This window comes from Nymphalis io, chromosome Z (assembly GCF_905147045.1).
Source record: "Nymphalis io chromosome Z, ilAglIoxx1.1, whole genome shotgun sequence".
NCBI lineage: Eukaryota > Metazoa > Arthropoda > Insecta > Lepidoptera > Nymphalidae > Nymphalis > Nymphalis io.
In genome coordinates, this window is record NC_065918.1 from 10926816 (window position 1) to 10944706 (window position 17891).

The following is a 17891-nucleotide window of genomic DNA, read 5'->3' on the forward strand; positions in this document are numbered from 1 at the left end:
GTACACAAAATGTAAGGACGAATGCTAATAGTGATATGTGATGCACTATTCTATATTCTAAGATGTAAAATATAGTCATGAGATAATTACAGTAACAGCCTGTTAATGTCCCACTGCTGGGCTAAGGCCTCCTCTCCCTTTTTGAGGAGAAGGCTTAGAGCTTATTCCACCACGATGCTCCAATGCGGGTTCGTAGAATACACAAGTGGCATAATTTTAATGAAATTAGACACATGCAGGTTTCCTCACGATGTTTTCCTTCACCGTCAAGCACGAAATGAATTATAAACACAAATTTGTGGGATAAATAGCTTTATTTAATTGCTTAAAAAAATAAAGTTAACAATCAAGATTTTGTTATATATTTTGTAGTATCACATTTTATTTATTTTGATCACATAAAATACATTTATTCATCTTATTATAACTTGGCAGTATAATATTGATTGATTATGACTATGCCTATAAACATTAACTCTATGTATATTATATTCTCTGTAGGTACCTTCATGGACATAATATAAATAAATGTCTCAGCCAGTATTTGCTTAGACGGTGGGTAAGAGAAGGGTGTGTTTGAGTTCTTGTATATCAATAAAAATGTTAGTTTTCTTCATTCTTTCTTTAAAGATCCTTTTTAAAAAAACGTCTATCAACTGCAGATATAAATTTTCATTCCTATTTAACGATTATATGCCCCTTAGCAAAAAAAATCATATACACCCATCAACTTAAAAATCCTACAATTCATCAATAATCCTCGGTTTTCTTATATTATGCCAAAGCGGCAGGCTACTCCACAATCGCGACCTTGAAGCGAGGTGATGCTTCATAGTTTGGTTCTTTCCGATGTCTAGATATTCTAGTTTTTTCCCGCTGGTTGCTGGCTGCCAATGGAATGGTACTTTAAGAGGTTTATTCGGATTCCTGTATAAAGAACAAAATATTTGTTTAAGCTTAATTGCAAAAAAATGACTCTGAAATGGAATATTTCATAAAAACAAACACCTAAATTCAAATGATAGATTTATAATAAATAGATGATATTAATAATTAGTAATTAATTTATAACATAATCATTTTGTATTACACGTATTACAGGTCGAAAATAGAATCATTCAAACATTCGCAGAATATATATTAATAAAATCTTATAATTATAATGTTTTGAGTCGGGATCCCTAAGGAAATTACTAATCACATCCTTGGGATGCGCCATTGGTTCACGTTACACAACATCTTCGAAACAAAATTTAACAATTAAAAAAGTCGTCTTGCTTAACATTTAATGGCTCACTGATTGCATGCGATACCCTGTAAAAACATTTTTACGCGCTGATTTTTTTTTTTACGTTTGGTCTCTGGCTAGGAATTTCGCAGTGCTCAGTGCAAAGATACATATGGTTAACTGGACTCGGTATATTGGTCTCGATATTGAACGAAAGATCTGCTCAACTGAAATTGTTTCCTTGGTAACGGGAACAGGCTCTATGGGACGTTACATGCGGTGGCTAATTATCCCCTACTCATGGAAACAATGTTAAGTGTTGGAGTCGCAGATGAAAATGCTGAAGTTAAATAGCGCAACTATTCGGCCCTTATTTCAAATGACATCTTTGTGGTGTTTGGAGTTGAAACACTGGGATCTAGGAATTATAGGGCTCACATTTATATTTTACATACCACGGAAGGACCTGCAGAAACGATGGAAGCATTTGATGCTTTTAATTTATTTAAGGCTTTAATGTAAATAGTTCTTAAATAAATAAATTATTCAGTGGATAAATTCATAATATGGTATTTCAATATTTTTGCATTTTAATTCGTTGTCACATTTTATAACAAAAACGCTTTAGTGCTGCTATCGCAAAGCATTATGAAATATTTAAAAGTAAGAGCAATGCAAATAATATTATATATATATATATATATATATATATATCACTTAAAACCAGTGATCCAATGGAATGGGAGTGCTCAAGGATTAACCAACGACATACATACATCTCAAAGCGAGGTAGAAAGAGCCTTTTTTATTGTTGATTTTAATATTAATTAATCACTATATTAATATAATTAGAACACTATATGTACATGTTATAACATTACAGTATTCTACGGTAAAATGAATATGATTAAAATACTCAGGAGACTTAAGATTATGACTTCGTCTATACATACAATTGGATCATCTATACTAGCGCAATTTTACATATGTTTTATAAATTGACTTACCCACTAGTTGCGAAGTTCGTCCAAAGAGTGACAAAGAGATCAAGTATTTTATAATCTTCAGCAGTAAACTCGTGTTGGAGAAAGTGTATGGGGAACAGATACATGAGTTCGTCGGCGTGACACACCCCTGTTATTTTTAAATTAATATTAGTCATAATCTATCTATACTCATAAATAGCTACTAAGAATTATATATATATATTGTGCGTTCCGGTGAAGATTTTATTATATAATATAAGTGGCTGCGCTTCGCAGTTTCACTCGCTTTGAGTTACTGACGTCACAAGTGTGAATTTAATTTTCTTGTAATAACGTAGTATGTTATGTTTATACATAACATACTAGTGTTATAGTTATAGTAAAAAAAATTTAATTGTTAAATTCTTTAAATATTAAATTGTCGTTGCTCGATTAAAATAATAATTACTAATCACTATTTTTAGTCACTACAAACGCAAAAACAAACAAAACATTTTATTGTCAAAATGCAATTATGATAAATATATTATCCTCCGTTTAGAGTTAAAGTGTTTCAAAAATTCAAATCTTATAGTACAAGCTAACAAAAATAATAAACAAAACAAAATTGAACAGTTATTATTATTTTGTCTCTGACTTCTATGAATAGACACTATAGAAAACTGTATATTTTTTTACTGGTTTGATTTTTAAGTGATCGGTCAGCTTCAAGAAAATATTTACACACTACATTTCTTTTTCTACCCAATTATACAAAACAATCTAATAAACAAACGTACGATAGATACATATAAATAAAATATTAAACCATATTACACAATTCGCATCCAATTATACGATCGGGTAGTCCTGTCTCAGTAACAAATAATTATGTCTATTAGTGTCGATCGTCTTGGGGTAAGTTGGATCGTCGGGAGAAGGTATCTCAGAAGAGCTTTTCTGCAAGATCCAACTCGATTCTCACCGATCACATAGAACACGATGTCAGAGTGATATGCGACATTCACTCTAATAAATATAATATTTAAGCGATTGGCGCATCAAAATAGCGTATCACCGTTAGTCGGACATTAAAATTTCGCGAGTGACTTTCTCAAGAATTTGTAGTTTCTACTTACAGAATAGTACTGCTGTACTAAGTACTAGGTATCATGTCTGAGTTAAACTGAGCCGAATGAATTTCGAGAAGGGACAAATTGCAGACAGGATGAGTTATACAGTATTATTTTTTCCTATTCGGTAGTCTTATTATTAAAAGTGACTTACCGTAATCTCCTACGGGATCACCGAAAATCTGAGAGAAGCTGTTAGCACCTCGGTATGTTAGTTCATAGAGATACACCGGACTTTTACTGTAGTTAAGAGCTTGTTCAACGGATTCGACAGCAGGATAAGCAAAGTATGAGTCTGTGTAAATCTGGAAAATATTATATTTTGTTTAAGGTAAGATAAACCGAACGCACACAAAATGTAAGAATAAAAAAAATATGTTTCTTATTTAACTTCAATCAATATATATATCATTACCAAGGACTACTTTATATTTAACAGTTTCACTACATTAACTTTGTGTTCAGTGTCTTGTTGGTGTTTAATTCAAGATATCTATAATTTTAGTTACATATTTAAAAAAAAAAATTTACATACATACAAATAAAGGTTTTTGTAAAAGATTTATATAAGCCATTATTAACAACTTTTATGGTATTTATTGCTAGGTAGTATCTATCACACAACTGATATATAATAATAATATCCTGGGACATTATTCACACACGGCCATCTGATCCCAAACTAAGCAGAGCTTGTACGGTGGAAACCAGACAACTGATATACTACATATACTACTTTTCTTTTGTAAATACATACTTATTTAGATAATACATCCAGACTCGGGACAAACAGATATGTTTAAGCACACAAATGTCTGTTCTGGGTGAGAATCGAACCCACAACCTTCAGCGTGAAAGGCAAGTATCTACCAACCACGCCAACGGCCCGTCAGTCTTATATATACTGACGTCAAAAAAAGGGAAGTCGATTACAATAAAACAGATGGAAAATTCATTTTGAAAAACCATTTTTTCTTGTAAATCAATATGCAAGAATTTTTCTTAGTCACCATAATCATATGTTAATTTAAACATACGATAATTCGTTCGGAGCTTCAATCAACGTGTATGATTACATGACATGCACTTTTTAATAATGGCGTGCAATTTAAATGCGTTCAATTCTTTCAATTAACCTTTTTTATAGAAAAGGCGAACGGGCAATTCGGCCACCTTATAAAGTGGCTACCACCCTCTAATAGACATTGGCATTGTAAGAACCATCCCTTACATCGCCAATGCGCCAACAACCTTAGAAACTAAGATACTATGTCCCTTTCGTTAACCTTCCTTAATTTTATTTATTTAAAAATGTCAAAAGAGAAATAACTATAAGAAGCATAGTTCTATTATTTTGACGTTATCGGGTATGCCTTGATCCTGTTTTTATAATTATTGTTTTTTTACACACAAACAAGAACTTTTATTAAGACTCGCACAGATATAAAATATATCTGATGCAATGACTTTGCAACGCAAATGCTTATATATGTATAAATGCATCTTTAGTGCATAAGGAAATAATAAGTCAGTCACACGGTGAAATAACACACACACGAACAAACGATTAAGTATATTTCTTTGTTATTGTTTTTATTTTTAGTTTAATGTATACGTAACTTAAAGTAAGACTATAATATAATTTGTTCATAATTCAGCTCAACCATTTATCTAATTTAATTCACTTTATCTTTTAAATTAATTTATACAAAGAGTAAAGTTTTTGTCTTATTGTGAACGAAACTCTTTGATTTTTATTAGAAATAGATTATTTAAGCTTTATTATAATCATACATTCTTTTCTCAATTATTATTATGCAATTACCTTGGGTATTCCTTGTTTAGTTGCTTCAACATCGTCTCCTAAGTACTTCTCGCGTAATTTCATCGTGATTGTATCTGGATACGGAGAGTTGTCATAATAGAACGTGACAGGCGCGATGGTGTCGAAACTGGACATAAACTCGTTATATCGCTCGAGATACGCCGTTATCCCTGTTAAGAACAGTTTAAACATACTATTATTTATTTACAGCAGCTATGCAGACGGGCACATGTGGTAAGTGATCACCTCCGCACATCGGTACTGTAAGAAGTGTAACTTATGACGTCAATGCCACCTCTCCACAATACTGGAATCCAAGATTTTGTACCCATAGTGCCTGTAATGACACAGCCTTTTCCATGTGCAAACCGAAATATAATAGCTATTGTTGTTTGTTGTAGGAAAAATGAGATTTGTCTGTAACTCATACAACTACATACTACATACATTACTACGCCAACTTTATAATGTCATAAATATTTTTAGCTTATTTGCGTATTTAGTGTACATAGATAATAAACAATTATTTTGATTAAAAAAATACTCCACTTACAAACAGACTTTAAGCATCCTTCGTCTTTATTAAGGCCGGTAAGCCAAGGTACAAAATCCGTGTTAGGGGGTAGGCGAGGGCTTCTTGTCAGGAAAGCGCCTGGTAGATTAGGTTCGATAACGGCTTTGAAAGGCGTCATTGGTTCATAGTCCCATTCCTACAACGAAATTTAAATGAGACGTCATATTAAAGACCTAATATACGCAATTATTCTATTTTCTATTTTATTATAAATGCTACTAGATTCGTGAGTTGCGTTGTCGTTGCGTATTTTTCTAGATTCGTTCTTCTTGAATTAAGCGACGTAATAACAAATCGTCATATTTTAGTTCAGCTACATGGACCGAAGAATAAATTAGATAGGTTAATTTTCATCCCGAAAAAATATGCGAAATTGAAGCCACAGATACGTAATTCTAATAAGTAAAATTACTTACTTAAAATATGTATAATTAATACATTTTTCTACATTATATTGAGATTAAACACGTTTGACCGTATTTAACAACAATACGTTCTGAACAACATTTACATGTTTAGCAATTAAACTTACGTAAAATTTAAATTCTGTATTTATTATATCGTAGCTGTTTAAATTACGGAGACAATTGATCATCCGTTCTGAAGGCGCTTGTGGACAGTCCAGGAACTTAGCAAGACGGAAGGCGTTCCGTTTCGCTTCACCGGGCGATGACTCTGCCCACGGAACCAGAGCGGTTCCGGATTCAGATATTGCCTTGTGAAAAAGTCCTGAAAATATACAGATAAAAACTAAGTACGATTTTTCGTTTCCCTAAATATATAAATAATAGAATAACGTAATTTTAGAAAACGTACGTAACGCCATATAAGAAATTATTCTTATTTGAGTACGTGCAATTTTATTTAAATGATATATAAATGATTTTCTCGTATCTTCATACTCTAGTATATAAAGAACTATTTATTTTGCATAATTACCTTTAATCGTTCAATATTATCTCTATTGTGTTAGTACTCACTTCGTATCTCACTCGTAGAATGTTAAAACCGACTTACGGTGATTCGCTATTTTAATGCTTATATCGTTTTAGTTTAAGTGATTTTAGTTTAAGTGACGTATCATGATCATGTTCTACAATTAATTTCGAGTTTGTACTTACGGTCTTCTGCTAAAGATATAAAAAATTACTGGACCCACGTAATATGTAGTTTATATAAAATTTTCGCTCTTGGTAATTGAATATTATTGCTCATGGTATATTTATGGTATACACCATTTTATAAGTTAGATTATATGTGACAACGTAGACTAAAATATTATTTTTACTTATCTGAAGAACTTATGAAGAAAAAAGCCGAGATGGCCTAGTGGTTAGAACACGTGAATCTTAACCGATGATCGTGGGTTCAATCTCGGGCAAGCACCACTGAATTTTCATGTGCTTAATTTGTGTTTATAATTTATCTCGTGCTTGACGGTGAAGAAAAACATCGTGAGGAAACCTTTATGTGTCCTGTTTCAATTTCATTGAAATTCTGCTACATGTGTATTCTACCAAACTGCATTGGAGCAGCGTGGTGGAATAAGCTCCAAACCTTCTCCTCAAAAGGGAGAGGAGGCCTTAGCCCAGCAGTGGGATATTAACAGGCTATTACTGCACTGTACTGTACTGAGGAACTTACCGGTACTTGTTTCCGAGAGCATGTGGTAATTGACACTGGCACCACCCGCGCTCTCACCAAAAATCGTAACCGATTTATTGTTGCCACCGAAGGCATGAATAGTTTTCTGGATAAACCGAAGTGCTTCTTGCTGATCCTTGAGACCATTGTTACCGGGACAGTGCTCATCTTGAGTCGACAAGAAACCAAGAGGTCCTGTAAGATAATTTTGTATTTAGTAAATTAAAATTTAATTTTTACTTGGGGATAGAGATTTGTCTCAGATGGGTGGGCAGGTACTATCCACTCACATATTCTACCGACAAACAGCAATACTTAGTACTATTGTGTTTTGGTTTGCAAGCGAGTGTACCTAATCTATCATCATAAGTGTATATTATATATCATCTCAGTTCTCCAGATTGGTGGCCCATTCACTACGTAAGAGATGCTTACAGTACCAGCCTGTGAACGTCCCACTGCTGGGCTAAGGCCTCCTCTCCTTGAGGACAAGGTATGCTTAATATTTCTTAAGGCGCCCTCATCTTTGGGCCATAAGGCCCACCTAATGATAACATCAGGTGGCCGATTAACCAGACTACCTACCCATGCCTTATTATTGCATTATCGTATCGTATGAATCATCAGTTATCATTTTTGTTGTTACTTCAATTTACTTTGACATAATTACAAAAAATATAATCTATCTATGACATATATTTAAAAAAATAAATCTTTTTACAAACATAATTACAATATATCTATTGTAATTTTAATTTCCAATGATTAAAATTTTTATGGCATCTCACTTATTTTATCGTTAAATATACGGTAACTTTGAAATTACTTCGAAGACGTCTTATCAATCTTTTCACAGGAAATATTTTTTTATTTAATCTTTGAGTAAACGATGATACCACCTTAATTTAAGTAATTTATATGATATAAATAAAATATTTTTTTTACCTAATCTATAGTTTATCGCCACGAACAGAACGTCTTTGTCGAGTAGATGCTCGGGGCCGTACATTTGGGTGGTGCCATCACCACACATCCAGCCACCGCCGTGTATAAATACCATTACAGGCAGAAGTTTATCTTCTGGTATAGGGTCCTACATAAAAATTAACTTGAAGGTATAATGTTGCGGTAAGGTCAGCCTTGCACTTCTACCAAATTAAGAGATTGTTTACGTCATAATTCACAACACACACAAAGTACTATCATATATAACCTACCTACATAAGCTCAACAAAACTATACTCTAAAAATTAAAAAAACTTAAAAGTATGTTACTATAAAGCTAATATGTTGCTGTACACATACATATATACTACAAAGCTTGTGACTTTGTTTAAATGAAGTTGTCGAATGCTTTTATAATATTTTTTGCGCGATTTTATGGTACCAACTATTAGCCAAGATTTACGATCGAAACACTGAAAGCCAATAATTTAAATAATAATTAAATTATATATAATTAATAAGTATTCTATAAACAATGTCCGTATTTAATAAAAAAATAATTAAAAAGCGAACTGCAAGATAGCTTCATTGAGTCGCGCGAATTTGACAAGAAGTCACGTGACTTCTCTCGACTCCAACACTGAAAATATTATTCCTGTAAAAATATACAAATACCTTACTAGTACTTACCTATACCTTTTCTATAGAAATTTTATAATCTCTAACCTTAACATGAATTTATTTGTCGCTGAACCATTCAATCAGATATCAATTATAACTTTTCACTACTATAGTTTGTTGAAATTATGAACCGATACCAGATCTAAAATTTCATTGCCATGACTCCATAACGGATATACTAATGCGAAGAGAAAAGTTGATTATAAATTATATTTTGTAAATGTGGAAATAGCAATTAGAAAAGGAACTACGTGACCACGATATGCGCTTAGAACTATCCTTTAATGTATATATATATATTTTATTTGGAAATGTAGAGTTTTCTAATATAAATTATGCGTATTTTCTTAATTATTTATAACCAAGTTTTCCAGATTTAAATTTAATACAAACATTTAAATTTAAAACATTTTTTTTTAAATATATCTTCTAAAAAATTACGATTTAATTATAGCAATTTATTTGACTTAAGCGAGCAGATCAAGTTAATAAATTATGTTGGAACGATTAATTATAAATTCCAGTTATTCTTTTTATACATTGTAAAACAATACTATGTGTATTGTAGTAGTAGCTTATCTTTATCACTAGCAACCCAGGCCCCGACTTTGATCGATGATTTTTCTATTGCTAAAACATTTGTAATTTTAAACACAATCGAACCAATTAAACCATTTTTTTGTTTTTATATTATCTACCTATATATTCAAAAAGAACAATAGTTATACTTACATTACCAATAAATGGTGAGTATATATTAAGGTAAAGGCAGTCCTCTTGACCAACTATCTCTTTCTGCCGTGTGTAGGGGTTCCTTTGGACACAAACGGGACTCACAGTCGAAGCATTTAGTGTACCTTCCCATGCCTCTATTGGAATTGGTGCCTGTAATCAATTTAAAAGAAATCTACTTAATATTATAAAATTTTGGATATTATATTCAATACTAGCTTTTGCAGTTTACATAATGAAACGTAGCATATAATTTCAAGTTATCAGTGATAGAAAAAAAATTATCGTATTAAAATATTTATCTTTTGAATAGTGTGTCAATAGTTACGGCACAGTCTGTGCGACACCAATTCTATCGAACAATGATAAAATTTTCTCAGGTTATTCCACAGTAAATAAATTTACACATTGATTATATGTATATACTTATTCTACTTGCCGAAAAATATGTTGAATTAAAACTTCTATATAATCGATGAGGTTAAAGTAATGCTCAAATGTAAAGTTTCTGACGTGAAGGCAACAAGTGAGTGCAGCAGTGCCAGAAATGAATATTTTCTGGCACTGTTGCACTCGCTGTTAAATAAGCGTGAAATAACTATTCGTTGATTTCCATGCAAGTTAAATAAAAATTCAATTGTATTTAAATTTAATTACCTATGCAATAGAGTGTCGGAAAACAGTAACGAATATCTGTGTTTTTTACCGTTTTATCTCACGGTGCAAAAGTGCTCACAAGTGTCCACTTGATTAAAGTATATTTTGATTTAGCTTTGCTTTTTTGTAAGCTTATTTCATAAATTACATGTACACGTATGAATTTAAATTGATTAACTTAAAATGGACATTGTTTTTTTTCTTAATATTAAGTATACAATGAAAAACAGAAAAAAATTCAAAACAAATAAATAATGACTACCTACGGGGGTTTACTTCGTACAAATAAAGAAAATTGTAAAGCGGGTTTTTTAAACGCTCTTATAGTTTGCTAGAATTGTTTCCTTCCTCAAGGATACTTTAGTTGAACAAGAAAAATGAAAAACGTGATACTTTTTTGGTTTAATTCATAACATTTTTTAATTCTTACATGTTTTATAATATGACGAATTAAAAAAAAACGATTACGAAGATAAACTCTAGTTATATACTTTTATTATCTTTCGTCAATCGGAATTACTGTTACATTATGTTTATTTTTTATAATATTTTATATTATAACTAACTAAAGATGAAAGGTAATTGAAATATTAATTCTACTTCTCAACAAAAGAACTCTAGTTGTATGTAGTTATATTAACATGACACGTGTTATTAAACGTCTTAAGGAAAATACCGTAGCTATGTATTTGTATTGAGAACAAACAAGTGAAAACGTATAGGTACTTATTAAAGTTCAATTACCGTGTCGTCTCGTAAAGACTTAATTGTAACTACAATTACACAACTTGAATTATTATTTGAATTATTTTCTCAGTGAAAAGAAAAAATTAATACTATCTATACAGTTTTAGCTTTATGATTAAACTAATTGACTAATCTGCTATTTAATCGTAATATTGACATTAGGACACAGCTTGTTTGTTATTTAAATAAATGTATTGCATAATATTTTTTAAAAACATAAAATAATATAAAATGACTAGTAAATTTCAACTTTAAATGAAATTGACTAAGATACAAAATTATTTAATACAAATCTCAAAACGTTAAGGACGCGTTTTTCGATTTTATAAATGTATACCAATCGATTTCGAAAATTTCGATAACTCGTTTTGCCTGGTCAAATTTGAAAATATATTTGATATTTGCATAAATGTAGATTAGTTTATAATCGAGACACTACATTTATGTAGGTCAATAACCATATCTTAATGTGATTTCATGTAATAAAATACATTTAATGGGCTTTAATTTATTTCGTGGTGAATTATAAAAGGTTGACAGCTAGTATGTTTATTTAAATTAATTATATTTTCATAAAAAAATTTTTGATAATGCTGTTTATTTTCTTGTTTTAAAATTAAAACTAAATGTGCAGCTTTAACAAAAATATATGTCGTATTGTTCGAAGAAAGTAGAAATAAAATTTAATTTTTTATTATCTTGTCACGTCAATAGACTAAATTTAAAAGAGGTGAAACTGCAAAGCGTATCTACTATTATAATTAACAATAAATAACTTTCTTATAAATTAGACGATATACTGTTATATCAGTATATTATGATTTTTGAATAAAGATACGTTTTATTGTAGGTACTTATTAATATTTTTTAATTTGAATTTGATTTTTCTGAAAATATTTATTATAAGATAATGGTCGATTTCAAAGCTAGCTGTAAAATAATAATAATATAAACGGTGAAAGGTATTAAACCCTTAAATACATACAAATAAAAATTAAAAGTAGCAACTATACGAAACAAGACCCATGGAATGGTCGCAACCAAAATCGTAGGCTGTAAATATCAAAGCACAATGTTGGGAAAATCATCTAAACGGAAGGTTATAACCATTTTCCCCACACTCTGCTGGCAATGCTATTTAAATGATACACATGTAACAGAATTTCAAACGGTAAATGCATGTTTCTCAATCACGATATTTTCATCGCCTAATATACTGTAGGCAACAACCGCAATTATTCGTTAATGACATCGTGGAAAATATACAGATAAGATTTGACACCATTTTTTTATATTTGTCATCTACATAATTTTTTTTCTGCATACCAACACTATATTACTAGCATAGAAGTATTATAATAATTATAGTAATACTATTAGCAGTATAAATTGTAAACCTATGATATAATTTATTAATATGAGTAGAGTATATATAGTACAAATAAAGAAAATTGTAAAGCGGGTTTTAAAGCACTGTTATAGTTTGCTAGAATTGTTTCCTTCCTCAAGAATACTTTAGTTGAACAAGAATAATGATTATATTTACGAAAAGTGGAACCCAATAAAGATTTGCATTTTGTTTATTGAATTTTTTCACATATAACGATAAATTTTTCACAAATAAACGATTTCATTGATATCGAGCTCAGAATATTTAACTTTTAAACCTTAAGTTTATTTTAATATAAAACGAACAATTAGTTATATATATAATTTTGAAACGAAAGAATCGAGACTGACTGTGGTTGAGGCCAACAACTACTTTAATAAATTAAAATTTCATATTAACTTCACCTTGAAAATAGTTTTGTCACTATTAAGCTCTCTTTTTTGTATCTATATAACTTAATCACATATATATTATACATAAATATCGCGATATTATTAAGTGATACCTTACCCTAAATCTCAAATCTCCAACAGGAGGTACTGCATAAGGGATAGCTGTGAACGCAGAAATCTGTCTTCCTTCACGAGTTTCCATGTAATATCCCTGCAAATCACCCAATGGTGTTTTTCGGAACGGTACACATTCAACACAAATAATAACTAAAATAACGTTCAACAACCATAGCGCGGTCCCGCGGAACATTTTGTAATCAGTACCGTTAGTATCGAAAACAAAAAACAAATGAAAACGTAGATCCAAGTCGCGCGGTTAAATAAGAATAGGTGAAGCGCTAATGTACCTACCTAAATACCACTTAGGTTCGACCACACTGCTATAGCAAGGCCATTTAAAGCTAAGCTTATAGCGTTACACTTATTAACACAAGTAATTGAAAAATATTCTTATTGCAAGAGAAAACAATATGATTATCAATTGATAGTGTAGAAAAATTGTAATTTAGGTTTTATCTTAACTATTCTATTCAATGTTTATGAATTCATTGGTACTTTTATTAGCTTCTTATAATTAAATTACAAAAATATGACTATGACCGTAAAACAAAGTATAATAACATCAGTATAGATAGATCAACAAAAATTTACAAAAATGGTAAGATGCTGAAGTGACTGGAGTCTCATATATATATTATGCAAAAAATACCGGGTTTACACCTTAGATTAATGGAAATATGCACGTTACAACTGGTTTTGTATAATTATCCGACGAGTGTATCATAAATGTAATTCTTAATGTTGTTGTTAAGTTTAAACCTTTAAAGAGTAACAACAACGTTAAATTTCAATAAAAAAGTTGTAATGTTTTTTTACTATGTATAACTAAAAGATCCACACTTCACATTATATTTCCTATACGTCATCGTTGAGCGTCGCTTCGTAGATTATAAATTAAGGTATACATAGGAAATGTAAGTTTTTTTTTATTATACTCACCTTGCTTATGTTGAATGCGGCTGTAATCACGGCTTATTTAAGTAGTTTGTCAGCCATAGTTGTAAACCATTCAAGTTTAAGTTGTAAGTTCGTTCGGTCATTTGATGTGCTAGCAACCTTACGCTTGCTTTTATATCATGATTCAAGTATCACTCGCAATATTTGTGCTTATTTAAAAAATGTTTATATTCTATGCACGATTTTTTTCTTACATGGTTATATTTTAATGACAGATGGACTTGTTTTGAATATCCGAAATAATAAGCTAATAATATATGGAGTAATCTATAATAATATCATAAAGAGGTAAAGTTTGTGAGGTTGTAGGGGGTAATCTCTGAATCTACTGAACTGATTTTGAAAATTCTTTTACCAATAGAAAACCAAATCATTTGTGAGTGTCATAGGCGTAGGTAGGTAGGCATAGGTGTCATATATTAACCCGACTTTTTCACGTTCATAATAGGATTTGCAAAGTAAGTCGGAGAAAAAACCGTCAAAGGAAAGCATTTCTTACGAACGCTACCTTAACAATGAGAGAATTATGATTAAGTTCTAGAGAAAAGTTGTAGAGCTTGATAATACCTCCAAAAAGTCAGCTACAACATATGTCTAACTTTCATATGTAAGTCAGAAAAAGTAGTTTTTTATATTTAAAAAATAATTTAAATCGTTAGGTCATGTTTATTGGTCCTATTATCAACAATTATGAAATTTATCAAAATAAGTAAACTAATTGTTTCAAGTGCTTAAAACAAAAGATTTTTCCCTTTTACTTCATATAATTTGGACCAATGGTTAAATACGACATAGGTATGGAACCGCGACGTGTCGTAATCTAATAATAAATTTATTTATTACCAAGAAAATTTTATTTAGATATTTTTTTTACAATTTGTTTTTTGGTTGTATAGTTTAAGAGATAATTTAAAATATCAAATACGCAAGACAATTTAATTAATATTCGGCCAATCGATCACAAGTAGATTGTGAGTAAGTAGTTGGAAAATAATTTAGTAACAGGTAATTATTAAATTATGTAATATTTCAAAGGAACTAAAAATATATAATATAAAAATGCCGTGGGATTTTAAGAGCATAAGACATAGCCAGCCCCACTCCACTATTCCTATGTGTTGCAAAAATCGATTATTTGTTACGCAAATTTATCAAAACTATTTAGCGCTTTAAAAACCCGATGTTAGTGGGTTTTTTTTTTTTCGCTGGAAAAACGCATTTACGCGTTTCCCCCACATGAGGTGGGGGGATATGTGGGGCTCGCCGGCACTGAAGGTGCCGGAATACCCACTAAAAAACCAGCGGTACCCACTCCGTCTTGTTGAAGGGGCGTCACGGGATCGCTTGCGCATCCTACCGTGACGCACCGACGGTTGGCCCGCTCAAGCGGCCTCCATTCTCAGGGGGTTCTCGGGGTACTGAGTACCCCCCTAACCCCAGCGGCGCTTACGGTGGGGGAAGAAGGTGAGCATAGCGTCGGCGCCTCCTCCCGGGTCTTCTTTGGCGGAGCGAATCAGCGGCGGCTGACCTCGCCTCTCGCTCTCGCTCCGCGACCTCCTTCTGCAACATAACACACTCGCAAAAAGAGATCATCTCCATCCAACACCTCTCGCTGCCAAGCATAGCATTAATCACGCTCGGCAGCGAGATGTCTCCGCCAACTATCGCCGCTAGGGTATGCCTCTGGGGCCCCCACGCAGCACACTCCGTCAAAGTGTGATGTGCCGTGTCCAGTGGCGCACCACACTCATGGCAGGAGGGTGATATCTCCCGCCTCGCTATCCCGTGCAGGTACTTACCGAAGCAGCCGTGCCCAGTAAACACCTGTGTCAGTCTAAACGTAATTGTGCCGCTCCTTCTTGTTACCCAGCGATTCAAGTGGGAGCGGATCGCCTCCACTGTCGCCAGGCCTGCTGATGGGGATCTCAGATCCTCCTCCCATCTGCGAATGAGAGCTTGTTGGGCTACAGACCTGATTCGCCCCACCTCCGCTGCTCCTAGACGGTCGCCATTCGCCCTGGCTTCCACCCGAAATCGATGCACTTCCGCGAGTACCTCGGCTTGGAGTTCCCAGGGCGGATCACTCGCAAGAAGTGTCGCCGCCGTCCACGACACCGTACGGTAACCTCGTACCGCTCTCACCGCTATAACTCTCTGCGGTCTCCTCAGAAGAGCTCTATTACGAGCGGCGAGAGCGTCTACCCATATGGGTGCACCATATAGCGCCATGGAGCGCAGTACACCGGCGTATAATCGCCGGCATGGTGATTCCGGCCCTCCCACATTAGGTAGGAGGCGGCCTAAGGCGGCTGCGGCATTAATGAGTTTCGGGCTCAATTGGACAAAGTGCTGCCTGAAGCTCCATCTTCCGTCCAGGATCAGACCCAGATACCTCATCTGGGCCTTCCTCCACCTTTATCACTGTCCCTTGGACTGTGATACACGCTCCACGAGGGGGACCCCGACGTGGACCGTGGAATAAGAGGGCCTCCGTTTTAGAGATGGAGACCTTCAAGCCCAACATTTCTATCCGGTCCATCGTGAGCGACGTTCCAACTTCGGCCAGGATGGCCGCTTCTTCGAAATTTCGCCCCGTCGCCGTGAGTAGTGTATCGTCCGCGTAGCAAACAGCCCCATCCCGGGAAGGACAGGTGCCCGCAGGAGCCAGTCAAAGCCGACGTTCCACAGGATTGGACCGAGAACGGACCCCTGTGGAACGCCACAGCCTACCTGACGTCGAACAATTCGCCCATCGCTCCCCTCCCAGAGGACCATCCGATCCTGGAGGTATGCCCCAAGAAGCCTCCTAAGATAGGAAGGCACCCCATGATATTGAAGCGCCTCTCTTATTGTCTCGAAAGGAAGACTGTTGAAGGCGTTCGCCACGTCCAGCGATATTACCAGGACCACGTCCCCTCGGGCCACCGCCTCCATGGTCTGGGTCTTTAGGGCGTTCAGGGCGTCGATGGTTGATCGACCCGCCCTGAACCCGTATTGAGCCTCTGAGAGACCCGGTCCCACTTCCTCGAGATGCTGAACAAGACGGACAGCGAGAATTTTCTCGAAGAGTTTGCCCGTCTCATTCAGCAGTACAATTGGCCTGTATGCCGAAGGAGATTCTAGAGGACGCCCCACCTTCGGCAACAGGACCAGCTTGCCCTCTTTCCATAGCTTTGGGAATTGCCCGCTGGAAAGACATTTGTCAAATAGTTCCCGAAGCCTGCCACCTAGGTGTTCCAGAGCGTCTCGCAGAACACGTCTTGGCACCCCATCCGGACCCGGCGCAGTGGTTCTGACCCTCAGACGATCAAGGGCCATCTCCATCTCTCGCTCCGTGATTTGTGGTGGAGCCACAATTTCTTCTTCGATCACGGAGCGAGGAGCCATTCACGGAGGGACATGCTCACCCGGAAGGGGGAAAAGCTCCCCAACCAGGCGCAGGAGAGGCTCCGGCGGCATCGTTTCCGTCACGGAAGCGCCGTGGGTGCTAACTTTTCCTCGCACTCCTCGGTACGAGCGCCCCCATGGATCCCTATTCAGGTCAGGCAACATCTCTTCCCTCGCTCGTTCCTTGGCTCGACAAATTACCTGATGCAACTCCTTTTTCAGTTGGCGGTAAGCGGCCAGCAACTGTCCCTCTAATTCCGTGTCGCAGCCGTTTCGTCTGTGACAGCGGATGTAGGCCCTCCGCGCCCGGTTGCACGTCACACGAAGTTTAGCAATTTCGGGCGACCACCAGTACACCTGACGGCGTGGTGTTCTACGTCGGGCCCTCGGCATGGCCGCATCGCACACCTCCTTAAGAGCGTTGCGCATGCAGCTGGCCAGCTCTTCTACATTGGTGTTCTCCCACCTTCCCGCGGAACCCCATCGCTGCACGATGGCGGCCTCCTTGATCAGC

General features: G+C 34.8%; 2 protein-coding genes across 2 annotated transcripts in view; both read right to left on the reverse strand.

Annotated features, from left to right (window-relative positions):
• Positions 1-17891, reverse strand: part of LOC126780773 (amyloid beta A4 precursor protein-binding family B member 1-interacting protein) — a 273890-nt gene that overhangs the window by 17499 nt on the left and 238500 nt on the right. The gene's annotated exons all lie outside the window — the stretch shown is intronic.
• Positions 340-13306, reverse strand: LOC126780781 (juvenile hormone esterase-like). The gene is made up of 10 exons (XM_050505479.1): positions 13032-13306; positions 9728-9880; positions 8315-8462; positions 7370-7564; positions 6258-6454; positions 5705-5861; positions 5152-5321; positions 3481-3631; positions 2236-2362; positions 340-927 (listed from the first exon to the last, which is right to left on the reverse strand). Exons 1-10 carry the CDS (start codon positions 13221-13223, stop codon positions 741-743), a joined length of 1677 nt encoding a protein of 558 aa, XP_050361436.1. The 5' UTR covers positions 13224-13306; the 3' UTR covers positions 340-740.

What these genes read in the sequence shown, in the direction of transcription:
- LOC126780781 (XM_050505479.1), bottom strand. Translation starts at nt 13,223, where the DNA reads ATGTTCCGCGGGACCGCGCTATGGTTGTTGAACGTTATTTTAGTTATT. An exon ending in TTGGAGATTTGAGATTTAGG is followed by an intron (nt 9,881 to 13,031) that starts GTAAGGTATCAC and finishes AATTGATTACAG; the next exon opens with GCACCAATTCCAATAGAGGC. An exon ending in ACTCACCATTTATTGGTAAT is followed by an intron (nt 8,463 to 9,727) that starts GTAAGTATAACT and finishes ATTTTTATGTAG; the next exon opens with GACCCTATACCAGAAGATAA.